General features: G+C 42.1%; 1 protein-coding gene across 1 annotated transcript in view; it reads left to right on the forward strand.

The window, feature by feature from the left end:
• LOC115136354 (melanopsin-A-like) overlaps positions 1–20812 on the forward strand; it is a 74637-nt gene that overhangs the window by 52417 nt on the left and 1408 nt on the right. Inside the window, 4 exon segments of the mRNA XM_065022822.1 lie at positions 5804–5972; positions 5974–6000; positions 6085–6246; positions 20098–20166. Coding sequence (XP_064878894.1) covers positions 5804–5972; positions 5974–6000; positions 6085–6246; positions 20098–20166 — 427 coding nt within the window.

The following is a 20812-nucleotide window of genomic DNA, read 5'->3' on the forward strand; positions in this document are numbered from 1 at the left end:
CAGTGTTTGTTTACATGTTGGGTATATAACATACATTTATTAGTCCAAAAAGGGATGTAGCAACCAAGGATTCTAGCTTGAACTTTTAATTGAGAATATCAGGAATCAAGGTAAGACACAGATGCAGACTGTTTGAAGTAACAATGTTGATGGTAACCACAGAGGCAGGCAAACGACAGGTCAAGGCAGGCAGGGGTCGATAATCCAGAGCAGAGGCCAAGGTACAGGACGGCAGGCGAGCTCAGGGTCATGTCAGGCAGAGGTTGGTTATCCAGAGGTGGAGCAAAGGTACAGGACGGCAGGCAGGGTCAGAGACAGGCAGTGGTCAGGCGGGCGGGTGCAGGGTCAGAGACAGGCAGTGGTCAGGCGGGCGGGTACAGGGTCAGAGACAGGCAGTGGTCAGGCGGGCGGGTACAGGGTCAGAGACAGGCAGTGGTCAGGCGGGCGGGTACAGGGTCAGAGACAGGCAGTGGTCAGGCGGGCGGGTACAGGGTCAGAATAAGCAAAGGTCAAAAACCAGGGTGAGAAATAGAGAGGCTAGGGTAAAACAGGAGCTGAGACAAAAAGCTGGTAGGCTTGAACTAACAAGACGGACTGGCAACAGACAGACAGAAAACACAGGTATAAATACACAGGGGATAATGGGGAAGATGGGCGACACTTGGAGGGGGGTGGAGACAAGCACAAGGACAGGTGAAACAGATCAAGGTGTGACAGAGAAGGTTTTTGAAAAAGCCTTTCCATCTACCTGAAGACTTACCTGAAGGTTATCATTAGCATCGCTAACGGCTACACAAAACGGTAGAAATATGCTCCCTTCTCTCTCTGCCCTCTGTATGCACACATACAGACTTCAGAAAGTTGCAAGGGAATACGATTCACTGATGCATTCTGGTCATGTCTTTTGACCCAACATGGTCCCGCTTTGGTAATTGACGTGCAGCTTTTTAAAGCTTTCATAAAGCCTGCATAAACACTCCATCAATGTGTTACAAATCATCTAGAACCATATGTCATACCGTTTATAAAGCCTGCATAAACACTCCATCAATGTGTTACAGATCATCTAGAACCGTATGTCATACCTTTTATAAAGCCTGCATAAACACTCCATCAATGTGTTACAGATCATCTAGAACCGTATGTCATACCTTTTATAAAGCCTGCATAAACACTCCATCAATGTGTTACAAATCATCTAGAACCGTATGTCATACCTTTTATAAAGCCTGCATAAACACTCCATCAATGTGTTACAGATCATCTAGAACCGTATGTCATACCTTTCATAAAGCCTGCATAAACACTCCATCAATGTGTTACAGATCATCTAGAACCGTATGTCATACCTTTCATAAAGCCTGCATAAACACTCCATCAATGTGTTACAGATCATCTAGAACCGTATGTCATACCTTTTATAAAGCCTGCATAAACACTCCATCAATGTGTTACAAATCATCTAGAACCGTATGTCATACCTTTTATAAAGCCTGCATAAACACTCCATCAATGTGTTACAGATCATCTAGAACCGTATGTCATACCTTTCATAAAGCCTGCATAAACACTCCATCAATGTGTTACAAATCATCTAGAACCGTATGTCATACCTTTTATAAAGCCTGCATAAACACTCCATCAATGTGTTACAAATCATCTAGAACCGTATGTCATACCTTTTATAAAGCCTGCATAAACACTCCATCAATGTGTTACAGATCATCTAGAACCGTATGTCATACCTTTTATAAATGTTACAGATCATCTAGAATCGTATGTCATACCTTTTATAAAGCCTGCATAAACACTCCATCAATGTGTTACAAATCATCTAGAACCGTATGTCATACCTTTTATAAAGCCTGCATAAACACTCCATCAATGTGTTACAAATCATCTAGAACCGTATGTCATACCTTTTATAAAGCCTGCATAAACACTCCACTGTGTTACGAATCATCTAGAACCGTATGTCATACCTTTTATAAAGCCTGCATAAACACTCCATCAATGTGTTACAAATCATCTAGAACCGTATGTCATACCTTTTTATAAAGGGTTCATAAATATGGCCTAACTGTGTGTCAACCACCAACGTCAAATGTGACATAACCCACTATGTCAAATATGACATAAACCTGTGCTTTATAAAGGGTGGCATAAGCACCACTTTAAAAAAAGCCTTATAAATCATGTTAAATGGAGGCTTCACAAAGCATTTATAACACTGTCATTGCAATGCCGGGGTAGTGGGTTTACATATTGATTCCCATATGTAAACATTTATTCACCAATCGCTGTAGGTCACTTTGGATAAAAGCATCTGCTAAATTGTATATATTACATTACTCTAAAACATTTCTAGAATGGCCGAAATGCTTTCCTCTTAGATGCATTGTCAATATTGGACCTAACCTCAACTTTCCCCAAAATGCTTAGTGAGGCCTTTTAAAATCCATTTACACTTGTTGCTTTACTTCAGTTTTTTTCCCCAAATTCCATTTTCTCAGTTTTGTTTTCCAGGTTTCAATTTCCCCCATTTTTTCAGATTTCCCCCAATTATTTTCAAACTTTTTTAGTAGAAAAACAACAACATTTGACTTTCTGTGTTCACAACAATGCTTGAACCACATCGGGGATTACTTTTGAGGTCTGTGAAAAATCTACGAAACTTACAATACCAGTCAAAAGTTTGGACGCATCTACTCATTCAAAAGTTGTTTTCTTATTTTTCTTATTTTCTACATTGTAGAATAATAGTGAAGACATCAACACTATGAAATAACAAGTATGGAATCATGTTGTGCCAAAAATATATATTTTAGATTCTTCCAAGTAGCCACCCTTTGCCTTGATGACAGCTTTGCACACTCTTGGCATTCTCTCGACCAGCTTTATGAGGAATGCTTTTCCAACAGTCTTGAAGGAGTTCCCACATATGCTGCTTTTCCTTCACTCTGCGGTCCAACTCATCCCAAACCATCTCAATTAGGTTGAGGTCGGGTGATTGTGGAGGCCAGGTCATCTGATGGAGCACTCCATCACTCTCCTTCTTGGTCAAATAGCCCTTTACACAGCCTAGAGGTGTGTTTTGGGTCATTGTCCTGTTGAAAAACAAATGATAGTCCCACTAAGCGCAAACCAGATGGGATGGTGTATCCCTGCAGAATGCTGTGGTAGCCATGCTGGTTAAGTGTGCCTTGCATTCTAAATAAATCACTGACAGTGTCACCAGCAAAGTACCCCCACACCATCATACCACCACCTCCATGCTTCATGGTGTGAACCACACATGCAGAGATCTTCTGTTTATCTACTCTGTGTCTCTCAAAGACATGGTGGTTGGAACCACAAATCTCAAATTTGGACTCATCAGACCAAAGGACAGATTTCCACTGGTCTAATGTCCATTGCTTGTGTTTCTTGGCCCAAGCAAGTCTCTTCGTATTATTGGTGTCCTTTAGTAGTGGTTTCTTTGCAGCAATTCGACCATGAAGGCCTGATTCATGCAGTCTCCTCTGAACAGTTGATGTTGAGATGTGTCTGTTACTTGAACTCTGTGAAGCATTTATTTGGGCTGCAATCTGAGATGCAGTTAACGCTAATTAACATATCCTTTGCAGCAGAGGTAACTCTGGGTCTTTCTTTCATCATAGCGCTGGTTTTTGCGACTGCACTTGAAGAAACTTTCAAAGTTCTTGAAATGTTCCGGAATGACTGACTTTCATATCTTAAAGTAACGATGGACTGTCATTTCTCTTTGCTTATTTGAGCTGTCCTTGCCATAATATGGACTTATGGTCTTCTGTATACCAATCCTACCTGATCACAACAAAACTGATTGACTCAAACGCATTAAGAATAAATAAATTCCACAAATGAACTTTTAACAGGGCACACCTGTTAATTGAAATGCCTTCCAGGTGACTACCTTATGAAACTGGTTGAGAGAATGAAGGTAAAGCAGCCAACAAGTGCTCAGCATGTGTGGGAACTCCTTCAAGACTGTTGGAAAAGGATTCGAGGTGAAGCTGACAGAGAATGCAAAGAGTGTGAAAAGCTGTCATCAAGGCAACGGGTGGCCACTGTACTAAATCTAAAATATATTTTGATTTGTTCAACACTTTTCTGCCAGCTCAGGGACAAGCTACACTATTCACATTCCTGTGTAATCAAATAAAAAATTCCCCCGAATACAACAGGTATACCTTACCGTGAAACGCTTGCTTACAAGCCCTTAAACAATGGTGCAGTTCTAAAAATAAAGTTAAGAAGGGGCTTGATTACAACCTGTTACAATGGTGCCTACGTCGTCCCCCAGGCCATTGCACACACAGCAAATAGAAAGAAGCCTGGGATATCAACTATTCAAAGTTGGCCTACAGTAGGTGGGAGTGACCTTACAGAGTAAAGAATTCCATAGAATTCTAAAGGAGTGACCTTACAGAGTAAAGAATTCCATAGAATTCTAAAGGAGTGACCTTACAGAGTAAAGAATTCCATAGAATTCTAAAGGAGTGACCTTACAGAGTAAAGAATTCCATAGAATTCTAAAGGAGTGACCTTACAGAGTAAAGTATTTGTCATCGTCACTAGTTAACACAGTAACAAAGTCCTAATTATGGCAAAAATGTGACCTTTTTAAAGCTAACCCTAACTAATGAAGGCCAAGTTTGATGCGTTGGTCCACCAGGCCTTCAGCACATTTTGGGGTGGGGGGACGACACTCGAAGTCAATCTTAAATTAATCGTCCTTTATTTGTCAGCACGCTGGAAAGGTTCCAACCAACTCAATGCACCAATATACACATGTCAATCAGGAGCTCTGCCAAGGCAGACACAGCAAGTTGTCTTATATACGGCTATACACAGACAATTTATATTTGCATGATTAACTAAAATTAATTATGAATTACCGACCAATACTGGCTCAGACTAATACCTCTCAAACCAATTCCTCTCTAACCTGAGACCTTGAAACTGAGATATCTTTCGTTCTCGTTCTCAAAACAAGGTCCAGGTGTACTGCCAAATTGCAGCTACTGATAGTGAGGATTCGCTCAGTCAGCCACTTGCATGAACACACAGAAATTGGTTTATAGAACAGCACATGAATAGAACACAGAAATTAGTTATCAGAAAAGCACAAAATGGGTTATGTCACATTTGACATGGGTGTTTATGTCACACAGTTATGCCACATTTATGAACCCTTTTTAAAGCATGACATACGGTTATAGATACTTTAACACATTTATGTAGTGCTTATGAAGGCATTATGAAGGCTTTATGAGGCCTTTATAAGCTGAACGTAATTTAAATCAGAACCATAAACTTAATACATTTTAGAATAAATTCAAACCATTAGGTTGATTTTCGAAATCTGAGACACATTTGGTAGAAGATCCGAAAGTAACAAATTATAATAGTGGACCGTTTTTCATGTTCTGGTATTTAAAAACTACCATTGTTTTCATACACTGTGCAACTCTAGATCAGACTAAACTTTCCTCTCTACAATCACTCATTAACCTGGATGTTAATACAACTGGACATTATTTTATTCTCACCACACAGGAAGGATGCCAAGGGTTAATAAACTGGATAGGGCACCTAGATTGTTTCCTCTGACATGATACATCAGGCCAAGTCCCTGCCATGTTCTGTCCCATCAGACTGCCTATGGTGTCGCCTTGTACTGTATGGTACTTTGCCTTTCTGTCTTATGCTAGAGGAAATATATCAGTTAACCTCTGGACCTACATCTCCTAAATCTGCCCCCTGCACTCTTGGTCTTCAGGATGGCCATAGCCAAGTACATCCCATGCCTGGGGTTTTTGCTGTGTGTACGTAGACGCGACCTGCAATCCACCAACAGCAGCTTCATGTCCACCCGGCGATCCACTGTCACCAGCCAGACCTCCGACATCGGCGACCGCTTACACCGCACCAGCACTGTCAAGTCCCGCTCGCTCTTCCGCCTCCGACAGCGAATCGGTATGAATAAATATGTCCTGATATGAAATCTTGAGGTGTGTGTGTGTGTGTGTGTGGTTTATGTAATGGTTCCCATCCCCCCAGGCTTTGACAGATACTGAGGCTGACCTCTCCAGTATGGGCTCCTGGCCGGCTAGCCGCCAGGTGTCCTGTGATATCAGTAAGGTCACCGCCGAGCTCCCACACTTCAAGCCCTCCAGCTCCAAGTCCAAGATGAAGAGCCACGACTCTGGTATCTTTGAGAAGGTAACTAACACATCAAGGCAAGGTCAGGTCAAGCCTGCTCCCTGTCCTCTTTCACATGTGTGACAATGTACCGAATGTGTGGAGGATATTTTGGGCTCTAGAGGCAGAACAGTGTGAATGCGTTGTCTAACACAGTAAAGGTCAGTAAGTAAGCCAATTTAGGGTTTAAAAGAAAATCCCACTTGCACTTATGTGCTCATCTCCCAACATCAATACACATTAATGCCACCAATGATACCTAACATTCAGTGCCTCTACCTGAGAAGCACCTAATCAAACAGTAACACACTTGCTGTACTGTAATGCAACAAGATTCGTAGGAGAATTAGGCAAGAACTAAGTACACATTTCCATCATAAAGGATTCTTCTGTGTAGTCCGCCACAAATCTATTAAACCAACTATTGGCCTGGAAAGCACCCCTGGATTTGTGTCAGCCAATCGCATGGCTCCTAAATTAATCTGGCACCTTGTTACGGATAGGATGGTAAGATGAATCCACAGCAGAGGGGTCACTCCAGGGAGGAAGCTTTAGGAGGGCTTTGCTGTACCATAGACGTCTAATCCAATTTTGACATTTTTGAAACGTGTTCATCTTTACGGCGTCTTTCAGTGTTACTATTTCAAATGTGATGTCACCTGCTAAAGCAGTGTTTTATTAACTGTGGTATAGGGTGCCCCCATCAGAACACAAGCTAGCTCTATGGAGCACAGTACTTGTAGAGGCAATCTGTATCGGAGGATAAGAATCTATTTTTTAAATGTATGCGCAATCGTATAGGGGTCAGCAGACATATTTCTGTAAAGCGGATATATAGAGATAGCTGATGTGTCTTATCAGGGTTCATTACAAATAAAAATGGTCTTTTAAATGTGTCTTAAATCTCTTTACAACATATTGTGATACAATTATAATCTTTATTGAGAGGTTAGATTTCACTGTTAATTAAATGTCCCCCTTTGCACTCTAAAAAGAAAAGGTTCCTGGAGTATCCTTTAGGGGTTCTTTAAATTAAAACTGTGGGGGAACCCCTATTAGCTTATCAAAGAACCCTTGATAAAAGGTTATTTGAAGAACCTTGTGGGGGAACCCCTATAAGTTATTCGAAAAACTTTTCTCAAAGGTTATAATGGTTCCTCTAAGAACCTTTTGGGGTTAATTTTTTTTACTCCCTGTCCCTATCCCCCCTTATACAGAAATATTTTAATAACAATGACAATATTGATTTAAATAATTCATTTTAATATGGTGACACCACAAATGTGAATGAACAATTTACCAAACAAAACACAAAAAAAACATTGGAACATTTCTGCAGACATGTCAGAACATAATAAATAATACATTTACTTTGTATAGTGCTTTTCACTCTCATGGTGAAAATATAAAATACAATAAAAACAACATACATTAAAAATGAATTAAAGTAAACTAACAATATTGTAGACTTGATGCTAAATACAGATTGGATTTTTTTGCTTTAGTGTGTGTGCATGTGTGTGTGCATGTGTGTGTGCACATGTGTGTGTGTGTGTGTGTGTGTGTGTGTGTCCAACAACCACTTGCCCAACAACCACTTATTTATGTTAGGAAGTTTGCCATCTTTATGACCGGCCCTGGTAACTTTACCCCAACTTCCCTTATACCCAGAACACCGCAACTTAAGAACATCACAAATGTTCAGCTGTAGTTTTATATAAGCATGCACACTTATGTTTATGAAGAAACAGATTATTTGTGCAGAGACATACCTTGTCACGGACATAAAGGCCACTCGGGTCCTCATTGAAGCGTTAGGACAAGAGCAGGATCGCTGCTAGGGGTCTCGAGTCCTGGGGAAAAGTAAAGTAAAGATCTTACTACATTTGCAAAACAATGTGTGTTACAAAATATGTATTTTGTAATAGAATTGTATGTACTATGTACTGTATAGGCTACATTAGAGAAAGGGAAGGAATAAGAGCAAATACCCGTGCGCCTCTTCTGTATTGTCCTTCAGGCCCTGTCGAAATAGCAGGTCCTCACCCCTGCCTTCAGGCCCTGTTGAAATAGCAGGTCCTCACCCCTGCCTTCAGGCCCTGTTGAAATAGCAGGTCCTCACCCCTGCCTTCAGGCCCTGTTGAAATAGCAGGTCCTCACCCCTGCCTTCAGGCCCTGTTGAAATAGCAGGTCCTCACCCCTGCCTCGCCTCTCTACCGCTGCTATTATTTTGCCACTAGCCTTGCAGAGTCCTTGAATGATCTTTTTGTCTATATCCATTTCATGGACTTGATTCATTTCTGAGAAGATCTGAAAAGATCATTTGCACATATTTTTGTTATTTCTGGAGGTTTAACTTGATTCACATAGATTAAAAAAATAGCAAATGTGTAACCGAACTTAAAAAAAAGTGAGTTTCATATTCATGATCCAGTGAGCATATTTTGACAATAAAATGACTGTTACTTACATGGTTCAAAAGTGGTGTAGCAGACAGGCCCCCCAAGTAGCTCTACATCATGCTCGCCATTCGTCACCTATGACACAAATACACATATGCACAGGTAAAGCTCCTGATTTTTAAATTATGTTCCCACTTCATTGGATAGTCGCATATACTGTATGGTCCATATATACTCAAACGATTAGCTGCAACTTTGTTGACAAGCAAACACCTGCTGGAACTAAGGTTAGGTTTAGGGGTAGAGGTAAGGTTAACCATAAACCCTGGCTGCCTTTGATGCTGGGCCTGCATTCACATCAGAACTCCTATTCTGTGTGAATTTAACTCTGATGACTGCAAACTTTTTTTTTTCAATCATCCCATGCCACGATTCCTTCGTAAAGGAGAATTGAGGTTGAGTTATTAGTAATGACCAAGTGTACAAAAATGTAATAAAAATATCACTCACATATCCTTGTCCTGTACAGTCCCTTAGAAATGGGTACTTGGCCACCAATGATGTCACTATATAGTCTGCTTGTAGGGTACCTTTGAAAAGGGTAGACCAATGTGGTGTTCCATTACAGCATAACACATCCTATGACTACACACAAATCAAATCAAATCGTATTGGTCACATACACATATTTAGCAGATGTCATTGCGGGTGTAGTGAAATGTTTGTGTTTCTAGCTCCAACAGTGCAGTAATAACTAAACACACACAAAATCACATGATGTACCAAATGTATAAACTTACCAGGTATATGTGCACGTGATATCAACTACAATCTGGATGATTTGTCTCCTCCACTTGGACCAATCAGTGGGAAAGTTGGAACTCTTCACTCGGTTGAGTTTACACTGCAGGGCTGTGGGGAACTCAGGAAGGGTGCATATTGTGGGCCACAGTTTTGTGTTGGTTGGTGGATGCTGGTTATTGGTTGGTTGTTGGCTTGTAGAAAATTGTGGTGGGTTGGTCTTTTTGGAGTGGTACTGTGATTCCTAAGCATGTGTTCTTTGACTGCTCCCAGCATTGTCTCATCTGGTGTCTTTTGGCATGTGTCTTTGCAATGTTTTTTGTAGTCACAGATGACATGTGCAATTCTCTTGAAGTGCTGATGTTTGGCTTCAAAGCACATACACGACAGATGGATAAGTGGTCCTTATGCCATCAGCAGTCGGTAGTAATGGTTCGGAAAGTGCATCTTGGGTGTTTGCTTGTTTGGGAAAAGCATGAAATTCCATTATTTTCTCTTCCAGGTATGGTGCCCAAGACCTTTTGATAGTAGGTGCCATTATTATGTCCCCAAGTTATCTCAGTAACAGGCACACTTCCCATGCATCACAGCTGGCTATTTGCCACCCAATCATTAGCATTTCTCAGATGCACTCCCAACCAGATGTCCATTATTCCTCAGGACGCGTTCAGATAGTGGTGTTTGTCTGGATGATCTGTCGTAGTTGCCATTCGGGAAGTCATCAATCTCGTCATTTAGCGGAGCAACAGTGATTTGTTTCGTCTTCACAAGCTCGTGTAACACCATCCAGGTATGATGCCCTCAAGGAAGTCATGCATCACATCGAGGGGAATAAATACATAAAGGGTAAAGGTGCATATGTCATCTCAGAGACGTAGCACGGACTTCTAACACCATAGACTCTGGCATTTTCTGGGTTTTCTTGGACTGCCTGCAGGTGGTAGCTGTAATTTGTTGAGTCGCGCATGGTGAGCTCTCGTCCTTGGTTGCTGTGCAAAAGCCGCAGGGCCAGACGGATTACCCGGGAGGTGTATTCCGAGCATGCGCTGACCAACTGGCAAGTGTCTTCACTGACATTTTCAGTGAAGACCCACTCCAATTTGCATACCGCCCCAACTGATCCACAGATGATGTAATCTCCATTGCACTCCACACTGTCCCTTCCCACCTGGACAAAATAAACACCTATGTGAGAATGCTATTCATTGACTACAGCTGAGCGTTCAACACCATAGAGCCCTCAAATCACTAAGCTAAGGACCCTGGAACTAAACACCTCCCCCTGCAACTGGATCCTGGACTTCCTGACGGGACGCCCCCAGGTGGTAAAGGTAGGTAACAACAAGTGGCGCAGCGGTCTAAGGCACTGCATCTCAGTGCAAGAGGCGTCACTACAGTCCCTGGTTCGAATCCAGGCTATATCACATCCGGCCGTGATTGGAAGTCCCATAGAGCGGCGCACAATTGGCTCAGCGTCGTCCAGGTTAGGGGAGGGTTTGGCCGATGTAGGCCGTCATTGTAAATAAGAATTTGTTCATAACTGACTTTCCTAGTTTAACTAAAATGATGATCCTCCACTATACTGCCCTGCACAATCACACAATACTTCTCTCTGATCTTCACCATAAACATGCAGAGGTTTCTCATAAGGCCTCTAACTAGGTCTTCAGTTTTGAAGTCCATGGACTCAACAACATTAGTTGCAGGCGCCCACGCGAGATCAGTCATCATCATTCACATTTTCCTTAATGTAGTCAGGCACAGGGATTAAAGAACCATTAGGCCTACTTGTCAGCAAATGATTGTGTTATTTGTATATATATGTCCTATGTGAAGAAAAGCATTTGCATGAAAACATGTAACCTCCAAGTCCACATGTTAACAGGAACCCTTGATACAGACCAATGTGGCGAATCCGTTTTATGATTCCTCAAAAAATGCTTGTTGCAATATTGGGCAGTTAGCAGGCATTTTGACTGGTTTTGACTGATAGGTAACTTAGCATTTAAAGCATTCCAATTGTCCAGCCGACAAGGTGAAAAAAATCTGTAATTTGGTCCTTGAGCATAGCAGTTATAACACTCCCACAACAAGAGCTGCATGGTAGTTGGGTTAAAAGCAGAAGTGAAGTTTTGGTTGGACCTAGCATGCAATTGATTTTTTTATTTAAATGTAAAACCTTGGAAAGGAGAGATGTAGTCCTCCAACTGATTTTGCTGAAGCCACTGGCAGACATCCTCCACTGACCATCCAGATACTTCAGAATTTCTGAAAATAAACAACAAAATCAGGTTTCATGCCGGAGTCCAGTTCGGCTATGCAAAGGCACTACATACCCTGTCCCGGAATACCCATGAAATTACCCAAAACCAACTAAAAGACACTTTGTTGTTCCATTTGAATGCCATTGTTATGCTAATATATGTCAGTTTGTATTGACTGCTATGTAGGTTAAATTCGCACTTCAAATGCAGCTGTCCTACAACATATCCTTACCTTCTTCTTGATCCCAATTGCATTGTGTCCATGTTCTGTATTATATATTTTGCAGTAACAGCAAAAAGTTACAGTGAAACCAAGGAAAAAGGCAGCAGCTGCCATCACTAACCTCAGTTACTGCTTTTTACCTTTGGACTGCTGGCTCAAAGGTTGACCTTGGTATTATGTATTGTTCTTCGCTGATACAAGTATAAAATTATATGACACTGACAGCCACATACAAATAATTCTATTAACACAAGTTTTTGTATATAAAAAAAAATCGTAATGGAAACATCTTCCAATGGGTGTACCAAGCAAGAAGGCAGTAACTGCCGTCTAGGGTCAGGTCAGAGGTCAGGGTCAATATGAATAAAAGATAACTTCATAGTAAGACAACAGAACCACCTATCCAAAGATCTGCCTACAATTCATTTGGCCGGACAATAATACAAATAAAAAACCGTAATTTTCCCACATTTTGTTACGCTACAGCCTTATTCAAAAATGGATTCAATTGTTGTTATTCCTCATCAATCTACACACAATACCCCATAATGACAAAACAAAAACAGATTTAAAACTTTTGCAAATGTATTAAAAATGTATTCTCACATTTACATAACTATTCAGACCCTTTACTCAGTAATTTGTTGAAGCACCTTTAGCAGCGATTACAGCCTCAAGTCTTCTTGGGTATGACGCTACAAGCGTTCTTCTCTGCAGATCCTCTCAAGCTCTGTCGGTTTGGATGGGGAGCATCGCTGCACAGTTATTTTCATGTCTCTCCAGAGATGTTAGATCGGGTTCAAGTCGAGGCTCTGGCTGAACCAGTCAAGGACATTCAGAGACTTGTCCCTAAGCCACTCCTGCGTTGTCTTGGCTGTGTGCTTAGGGTCGTTGTCCTGTTGAAAGGTGAACCTTCGCCCCAGTCTGAGGTCCTGGGTGCTCTGGAGCAGGTTTTCATCAAGATCTCTCTGTACTTTGCTCCGTTCATCTCTCCCTCAATTCTGACTGGTCTCCCAGTCCCTGCCGCTGAAAAACATCCCAACAGCATGATGCTGCCACAACCATGCTTTACTGTAGAAATGGTGCCAGGTTTCCTCCAGATGTGACTCTAGGCATTCAGGCCAAAGAGTTCAATCTTGGTTTCATCAGAACAGAGAATATTGAGTCCTTTAGGTGCCTTTTGGCAAACTCCAAGCGAGCTGTCATGTGCCTTTTACTGAGGAGTGGCTTCCATCTGGCCTCTCTACCATGAAGGCCTGATTGGTGGAGTGCTGCAGAGATGGTTCTCCCAACTCCACAGAGCAACTCTGGAGCTCTGTCAGAGTGACCATTGTGTTCTTGGTCACCTCCCTGACAAGGTCCTTCTCCCGCGATTGCTCAGTTTGGCCGGGCGGCCAGCTCTAGGAAGAGTCTTGGTGGTTCCAAACTTCTTACATTTCAGAATGGAGGCCACTGTGTTTTTGGGGACCTTCAATGCTGCAGAAATGTTTTGGTACCTTTCCCCAGAACTGTGCCTTGACCCAATCCTGTCTCTGAGCTCTATGGACAATTAATTCGACCTCATGGCTTGGTTTTAGCTCTGACATGCACTGTCAACTGTGAGACCTTATATAGACAGGTGTGTACCTTTCCAAATCATGTCCAATCAATTGAATGTACCACAGGTGGATTCCAATCCAGTTGTAGAAACATCTTTAAGGATGATCAAGGGAACAGGATGCACCTGAGCTCAATTTTGAGTCTCATAGCAAAGGGTCTGAATGCTTATGTAAATGAGGTATCTGTTTTTTATTTTTAATACATTTGCAAGAATTTCTAAAAACCTGTTTTAGCTTTGATGTTATGGGGTATTGTGTGTAGATTGATGAAGACATTTATGTATTATTTTTTACATTTATTTATCTATTCTCCAAGATGGCATAGCAGTCAGACGTCCTTTGTCCTCGTCTTGTCGTGTCCCGTATACATATATATATATTTACATCTTTCTTCACATATCTTTTATGTATTTTCTTTTCCAAAAACTCAACTTCAAAACATTCTCCTGCAACCCACCTCACCAATATAAAAAAAGTATTATTTACCTCAAATCTGAAATCCACAATAGAAGCTAACCAGAAGCTAACCAGAAGCTAGCCAGAAGCTAGCCAGAAGCTAGCCAGAAGCTAGCCAGTTTACTGGCTAACGTTAGTATTCAGCTAACCACGGTTGATGGTCATCAGCTATCCTTTAGCTCGAAAAGCTATCGCCAGTTTTGTACAACGTGACTGAGACCAGAACATACCGGACCTATGTTTTCTCTCCATATCCCCGGATTTCAACTAAAAGCTCTGGACATTTACACCTGGATCTCGCAGCTAGCTAGCTGCTATCCATGTGACTATTGGCGTACGTCGATCCCGGAGCAAACATAAATTATTCCAGAGCTAGCCAGCTGAAGAGTTCCATCAGCCACTCCTGGGCTACCATCACCTATCCGTTTTACTGCCGACGCGGAGCCCCACCGGGCCTTCACGACTGGACTACCGACGTTATCTGCTCGAGGGAGTTATCCAACTGGCCCTTCCGTCGCGACGTTACCTGAACGCCCATCTGCGGCCCGCTAATCGTTAGCGGTCTTATCGGCTGCTATCTGAATAGCTCTATCGGACAATTTTTAATTGGGTCACTATAACTATATCTATTTTGCCAATTGGATTGATCCCCTCTACCACACGGAACCCCACTAATCTACCGACGGAAATGCACAAGGTGGCTAAAAACAGACCTCCATCCTATGCTAGCTTGCTATCGATGGCGCGGCTAGCTGTCTGAATCGCTGTTACCACAACCAACCTCACTACTAACTGGACCCTTATGATCACTTGACTAAGCATGCCTCTCCTTAATGTAAATATGCCTTGTCCATTGCTGTTCTGGTTAGTGTTTATTGGCTTATTTCACTGTAGAGCCTCCAGCCCTGCTCATTATATCTTATCCAACCTTTCAGTTTCACCACCCACACATGCGATGACATCACCTGGTTTCAATTATGTTTCTAGAGACAATATCTCACTCATCATCACTCAATACCTAGGTTTACCCCCACTGTATTCACATCCTACCATACCTTTGTCTGTACATTATACCTTGAAGCTATTTTATCGCCCCCCAGAAACCTCCTTTTACTCTCTGTTCCCGACGTTCTAGACAACCAATTCTCATAGCTTTTAGCCGTACCCTTATCCTATTCCTCCTCTGGTGTTGTAGAGGTGAATCCAGGCCCTGCAGTGCCTAGCTCCACTCCTATTCCCCAGGCGCTCTCTTTTGATGACTTCTGTAACCGTAATAGCCTTGGTTTCATGCATGTTAACATTAGAAGCCTCCTCCCTAAGTTTGTTTTATTCACTGCTTTAGCACTCTGCCAACCCGGATGTTCTAGCCGTCTCTGAATCCTGGCTTAGGAAGACCACCAGAAATTCTGAAATCTTCATCCCTAACTACAACATTTTCAGACAAGATAGAACGGCCAAAGGGGGCGGTGTTGCAGTCTACTGCAGAGATAGCCTGCAAAGTTCTGTCCTACTATCCAGGTCTGTACCCAAACAATTTGAACTTCTACTTTTAAAAATCCACCTCTCTAAAAACAAGTCTCTCACCGTTGCCGCCTGCTATAGACCACCCTCTGCCCCCAGCTGTGCTCTGGACACCATATGTGAACTGATTGCCCCCCATCAATCTTCAGAGCTCGTGCTGCTAGGCGACCTAAACTGGAACATGCTTAACACTCCATCCATCCTAAAATCTAAGCTTGATGCCCTCAATCTCACACAAATTATCAATGAACCTACCAGGTACCTACCCAAATCCGTAAACACGGGCACCCTCATAGATATCATCCTAACCAACTTGCCCTCTAAATACACCTCTGCTGTTTTCAACGAAGATCTCAGCGATCACTGCCTCATTGCCTGCATCCGTAATGGGTCAGCGGTCAAACGACCTCACTCATCACTATCACTTCCTGAAACACTTCAGCGAGAAGGCCTTTCTAATCGACCTGGCCGGGGTATCCTGGAAGGACATTGACTTCATCCCGTCAATAGAGGATGCCTGTTTTTTTTTTTAAATGCCTTCCTCGCCATCTTAAATAAGCATGCCCCATTCAAGAAATTTCGAACCAGAACAGATATAGCCCTTGGTTCTCTCCAGACCTGACTGCCCTTAACCAACACAAAAACATCCCATGGCATTCTGCATTAGCATCGAAAAGCTCCCGTGATATGCAACTTTTCAGGGAAGCTAGGAACCAATATACACAGGCAGTTAGAAAAGCCAAGACTAGCTTTTTCAAGCAGAAATTGGCTTCCTGCAACACAAACTCAAAAAAGTTCAGGGACACTGTAAAGTCCATGGAGAAAAAGAACACCTCCTCCCAGCTGCCCACTGCACTGAGGATAGGAAACACTGTCACCACCGATAAATCCACTATAATTGATAATTTCTATAAGCATTTTTCTACGGCTGGCCATGCTTTCCACCTGGCTACCCCTACCCGGGTCAACAGCCCTGCGCTCCCCACAGCAACTTGCCCAAACCTCCCCCACTTCTCCTTCACCCAAATCCAGATAGCTGATGTTCTGAAAGAGCTGCCAAATCTAGACCCCTACAAATCAGCCGGGCTAGACAATCTGGACCCTCTCTTTCTAAAATTATCCGCTGAAATTGTTGCAACCCCTATAAGTAGCCTGTTCAACCTCTCTTTCGTGTCATCTGAGATTCCCAAAGATTGGAAAGCAGCTGCGGTCATCCCCCTCGTCCAAGTGGGGACACTCTTGACCCAAACGGCTACAGACCTATATCTATCCTACCCTGCCTTTCTAAGGTCTTCGAAAGCCAAGTCAACCAACAGATTACTGACCATTTCGAATCCCACCATACCTTCTCCGCTATGCAATCTGGTTTCAGAGCTGGTCATGGGTGCACCTCAGCCACGCTCAAGGTCCTAAACGAATCTTAACAGCCATCGATAAGAAACAATACTGTGCAGCCGTATTCATTGATCTGGCCAAGGCTTTTGACTCTGTCAATCACCACATCCTCATCGGCAGACTCGATAGCCTTGGTTTCTCAAATGATTGCCTCGCCTGGTTCAGACGAGCTTCAATGCCATACAACTCTCATTCCGTAGCCTCCAATTGCTCTTAAATACAAGTAAAACTAAATGCATGCTCTTCAACCGATCGCTGCCAGCACCTGCCCGCCCGTCCAACATCACTACTCTGGACGAATCTGACTTAGACTATGTGGACAACTACAAATACCTAGGTGTCTGGTTAGACTGTAAACTCTCCTTCCAGACCCACATCAAACATCTCCAATCCAAAGTTAAATCTAGAATTGGCTTCCTATTTCGCAACAAAGCAACCTTCACTCATGCTGCCAAACATACCCTTGTAAAAGTGACCATCCCACCGATCCTCGACTTCTGCGATGTCATTTACAAAATAGCCTCTAATACCCTACTCAATAAATTGGATGCAGTCTATCACAGTGCCATCCGTTTTGTCACCAAAGCCCCATATACTACCCACCACTGTGACCTGTACGCTCTCGTTGGCTGGCCCTCGCTTCATTCTCGTCACCAAACCCACTGGCTCCAGGTCATCTACAAGACCCTACTAAGTAAAGTCCCCCCTTATCTCAGCTCGCTGGTCACCATAGCAGCACCCACCTGTAGCATGCGCTCCAGCAGGTATACCTCTCTGGTCACCCCCAAAATCAATTCTTCCTTTGGCCGCCTCTCCTTCCAGTTCTCTGCTGCCAATGACTGGAACGAACTACAAAAATCTCTGAAACTGGAAACACTTATCTCCCTCACTAGCTTTAAGCACCAGCTGTCAGAGCAGCTCAAAAATTACTGCACCTGTACATAGCCTAACTATAATTTAGCCCAAACAACTACCTCTCCCCCTACTGTATTTATTTATTTTGCTCCTTTGTACCCCATTATTTATATCTCTATTTTGCACATTCTTCCATTGCAAATCTACCATTCCAGTGTTTTACTTGCTATATTGTATTTACTTCGCCACCATGGCCTTTTTTTGCCTTTACCTCCCTTATCTCACCTCATTTGCTCACATTGAATATAGACTTATTTTTCTACTGTATGTTTGTTTTACTCCATGTGTAACTCTGTTGTTGTATGTGTCGAACTGCTTTGCTTTATCTTGGCCAGGTCGCAATTGTAAATGGGAACTTGTTCTCAACTTGCCTACCTGGTTAAATAAAGGTTAAATAAATAAATACATGTTTTATTCATTTTAGTATAAGGCTGTAACGTAAACAAAATGTGGAAAAAGTCAATGGGTCTGAATACTTTCTTAATGCACTGTAGAATTGCTTGAAAATCAGAGACAGCTGTCCATCAACGACTCCAAACCAAATTTACTGAGTATGTGTCATGTATTGTCATGTTATGTCTTGTTCCTGTTCTTTCTCTTCACTTCGTTTCCCCCTGCTGGTCGTATTAGGTTACCTTCTCTCCCTTTCCTTCCCCCAGCTGTTCCTCATCTCCTCTAACTACCTCGTTTACTCTCTCCCACCTGTTCCCTTTTTTCCCTCTGATTAGGTCTCTATTTCTCTCTCTGTTTCTGCTTCTGTCTTTGTCAGATTCTCGTTTGCTTCACCCTTGTCCCGTCTGCCTCTTCATCAGATGCTACGTGTGATCAGGTACCTCTGTCCTCTACAACCCGCGCCTACCCGGAGAGACCAGCAGTCTGTTGCCGCTAACCCTGCTATTCTCCTCTGCTGCTAGAAGGGAACTCTCCTGTAAAGATCAGAGGACTTTATGATTTATTTGTCGCCCTCTCTGCGGGTTGTCTATTTTGTCAACCGATACATCTGAAGAGGATTTATGTCTTCCCTGTGTTTGGACATTAAAAGACTCTGTTTCTGTTAAACCGCTTTTGGGTCCTCACTCACCTGCATAACAGTATGAGCAATTTTGACAAATCAATGGATACAGTCAGTATATGTTGCCGTAAAAGTTGTGCCAAGTTTATAGAATCTTATTAAAAATGATTCACAGCTGTAATGGCTGCCAAAAATGCTTCCACCAAGTATTAACTCTGGGGTGTGAAGACATCTTCATTTTTTTATAATTTGGAAAATTGTCTATAATTAAAATTTGCTCTGAAAATGTGGAGTAGGTTGTATAGGTCTGTAGGGAAAAAAATCGAATTAAATCAATTTATTTTAGATTACATTTTAAGCCAGCAAAATGTGAAGACTGTGCAAGGTGTGTGTAACCTCACTATGTACTGTAACACTGACTTTTCAAGCCTGATTGTTGATGTCAATATTCGCCCATTCAAAATCAAATATTTTACGAAGGCTTAAATAAACGTTCTTCGGGATCGGTGTCCCTTCCAGGGGACGGTTGAGCTAAAGTAGGCTAATGCGATTAGCATGAGGTTGTAAGTAAGAAGAACATTTCCCAGGACATAGACATATCTGATATCGGCAGAAAGCTTAAATTCTTGTTCATCTAAATTTACTGTCCAATTTACAGTAGCTATTATAATGAGCAAATACCATGCTATTGTTTGAGGAGAGTGCACAATGTTTAACATAAAAAGTTATTAATAAACAAATTAGGTATAATTGGGCAGTCTTGATACAACATTTTGAACCGAAATGCAATGTTTCATTGGATCTGTCTAAAACTTTTCAGACGCTGCTACCATCTTGTGGTCAAAATGTATATTGCACCTGGGCTGTAATAATACATTATGATCTTTCTCTTGCATTTCAAAGATGATGGTACAAAAAAAATAGAAAATAACGGTTGGTTTTTTTCTTTATATTATCTTTTACCAGATCTATTGTGTTATATTCTCCTACATTCCTTTCACATGGTACCAAGAATATGCATATCCTTGCTTCAGGGCCTGAGCTACAGGCAGTTAGATTTGAGTATGTCATTTCAGGTGAAAATTTAAGATCCTCAATTGTTATGTGTCTCCTCTTAAGGAGTGACCAATCCCTACAATTTTTAGTATGTCTTTACTTACATGTGACCCAACATGTGTTTTGTGTGACTGGAATTTAATTGAGTTTCACATTGAAATGACTCAGAGTTGTCACTTATTATAATAGCAGGAACCAACCTCTACGTCATGTATTTTGTATCTTCCAGAGCTCTAATGCCATGGACAACATCTCCATGACAGGCGTGGGCCACAGTGACCACGGCTTCCCTCCAAGTGTAAGTACCCATAATTAGTGTCAGTTAATTTCTCGTGGCTGTATCATCTAGTGTGGCTTGCCATTACCTACCTCCAATAAAAAACAAAGCAGCACGGGTGCCCTATTTAATCTTCTCTCAGTCTGAAATATAACACAACATGTTTCCCCCTGTTTTCTACCCTCTTGATCCCATCTACGTAATATGGATCCTAGTTTCCCATATAGAGAAGGCACTATAGCAGGGATCATCAACTAGATTCAGCTGCAGGCAGATTTTTTCTGGATGGTCAGGGGCCCGGAACATAATTACAAATAATTTGTAGACTTCAAGAAGCCCAGATATAATATTTGACTAAAACGTAACAATGTCAAACCTTGCTTACAATTGTAAACAATCACATATATCTCTCGTTCATGCGTGGAAATACTTTGGAACAGATTTTCAAAATGAAAATCATTTGGAGCTGAGTTGCTGCTTTTAAAAGTACTTTATGTCCAACAATAAAAAAAATAAATCACCCGCGGGCCAAATTCGGGGAACCGTTCTCTATAGTCTCTGCCTTAGCCAAATATGACTGATGTGAATGCGTTCCTGTGCAGTCTGACAGGGATTGGCCATGAGCAGACAGCAGGCATGCAGATGGCACAGAACCAAGTGGCCTTGA

This window comes from Oncorhynchus nerka, linkage group LG10 (assembly GCF_034236695.1).
Source record: "Oncorhynchus nerka isolate Pitt River linkage group LG10, Oner_Uvic_2.0, whole genome shotgun sequence".
NCBI classification, from domain to species: domain Eukaryota; kingdom Metazoa; phylum Chordata; class Actinopteri; order Salmoniformes; family Salmonidae; genus Oncorhynchus; species Oncorhynchus nerka.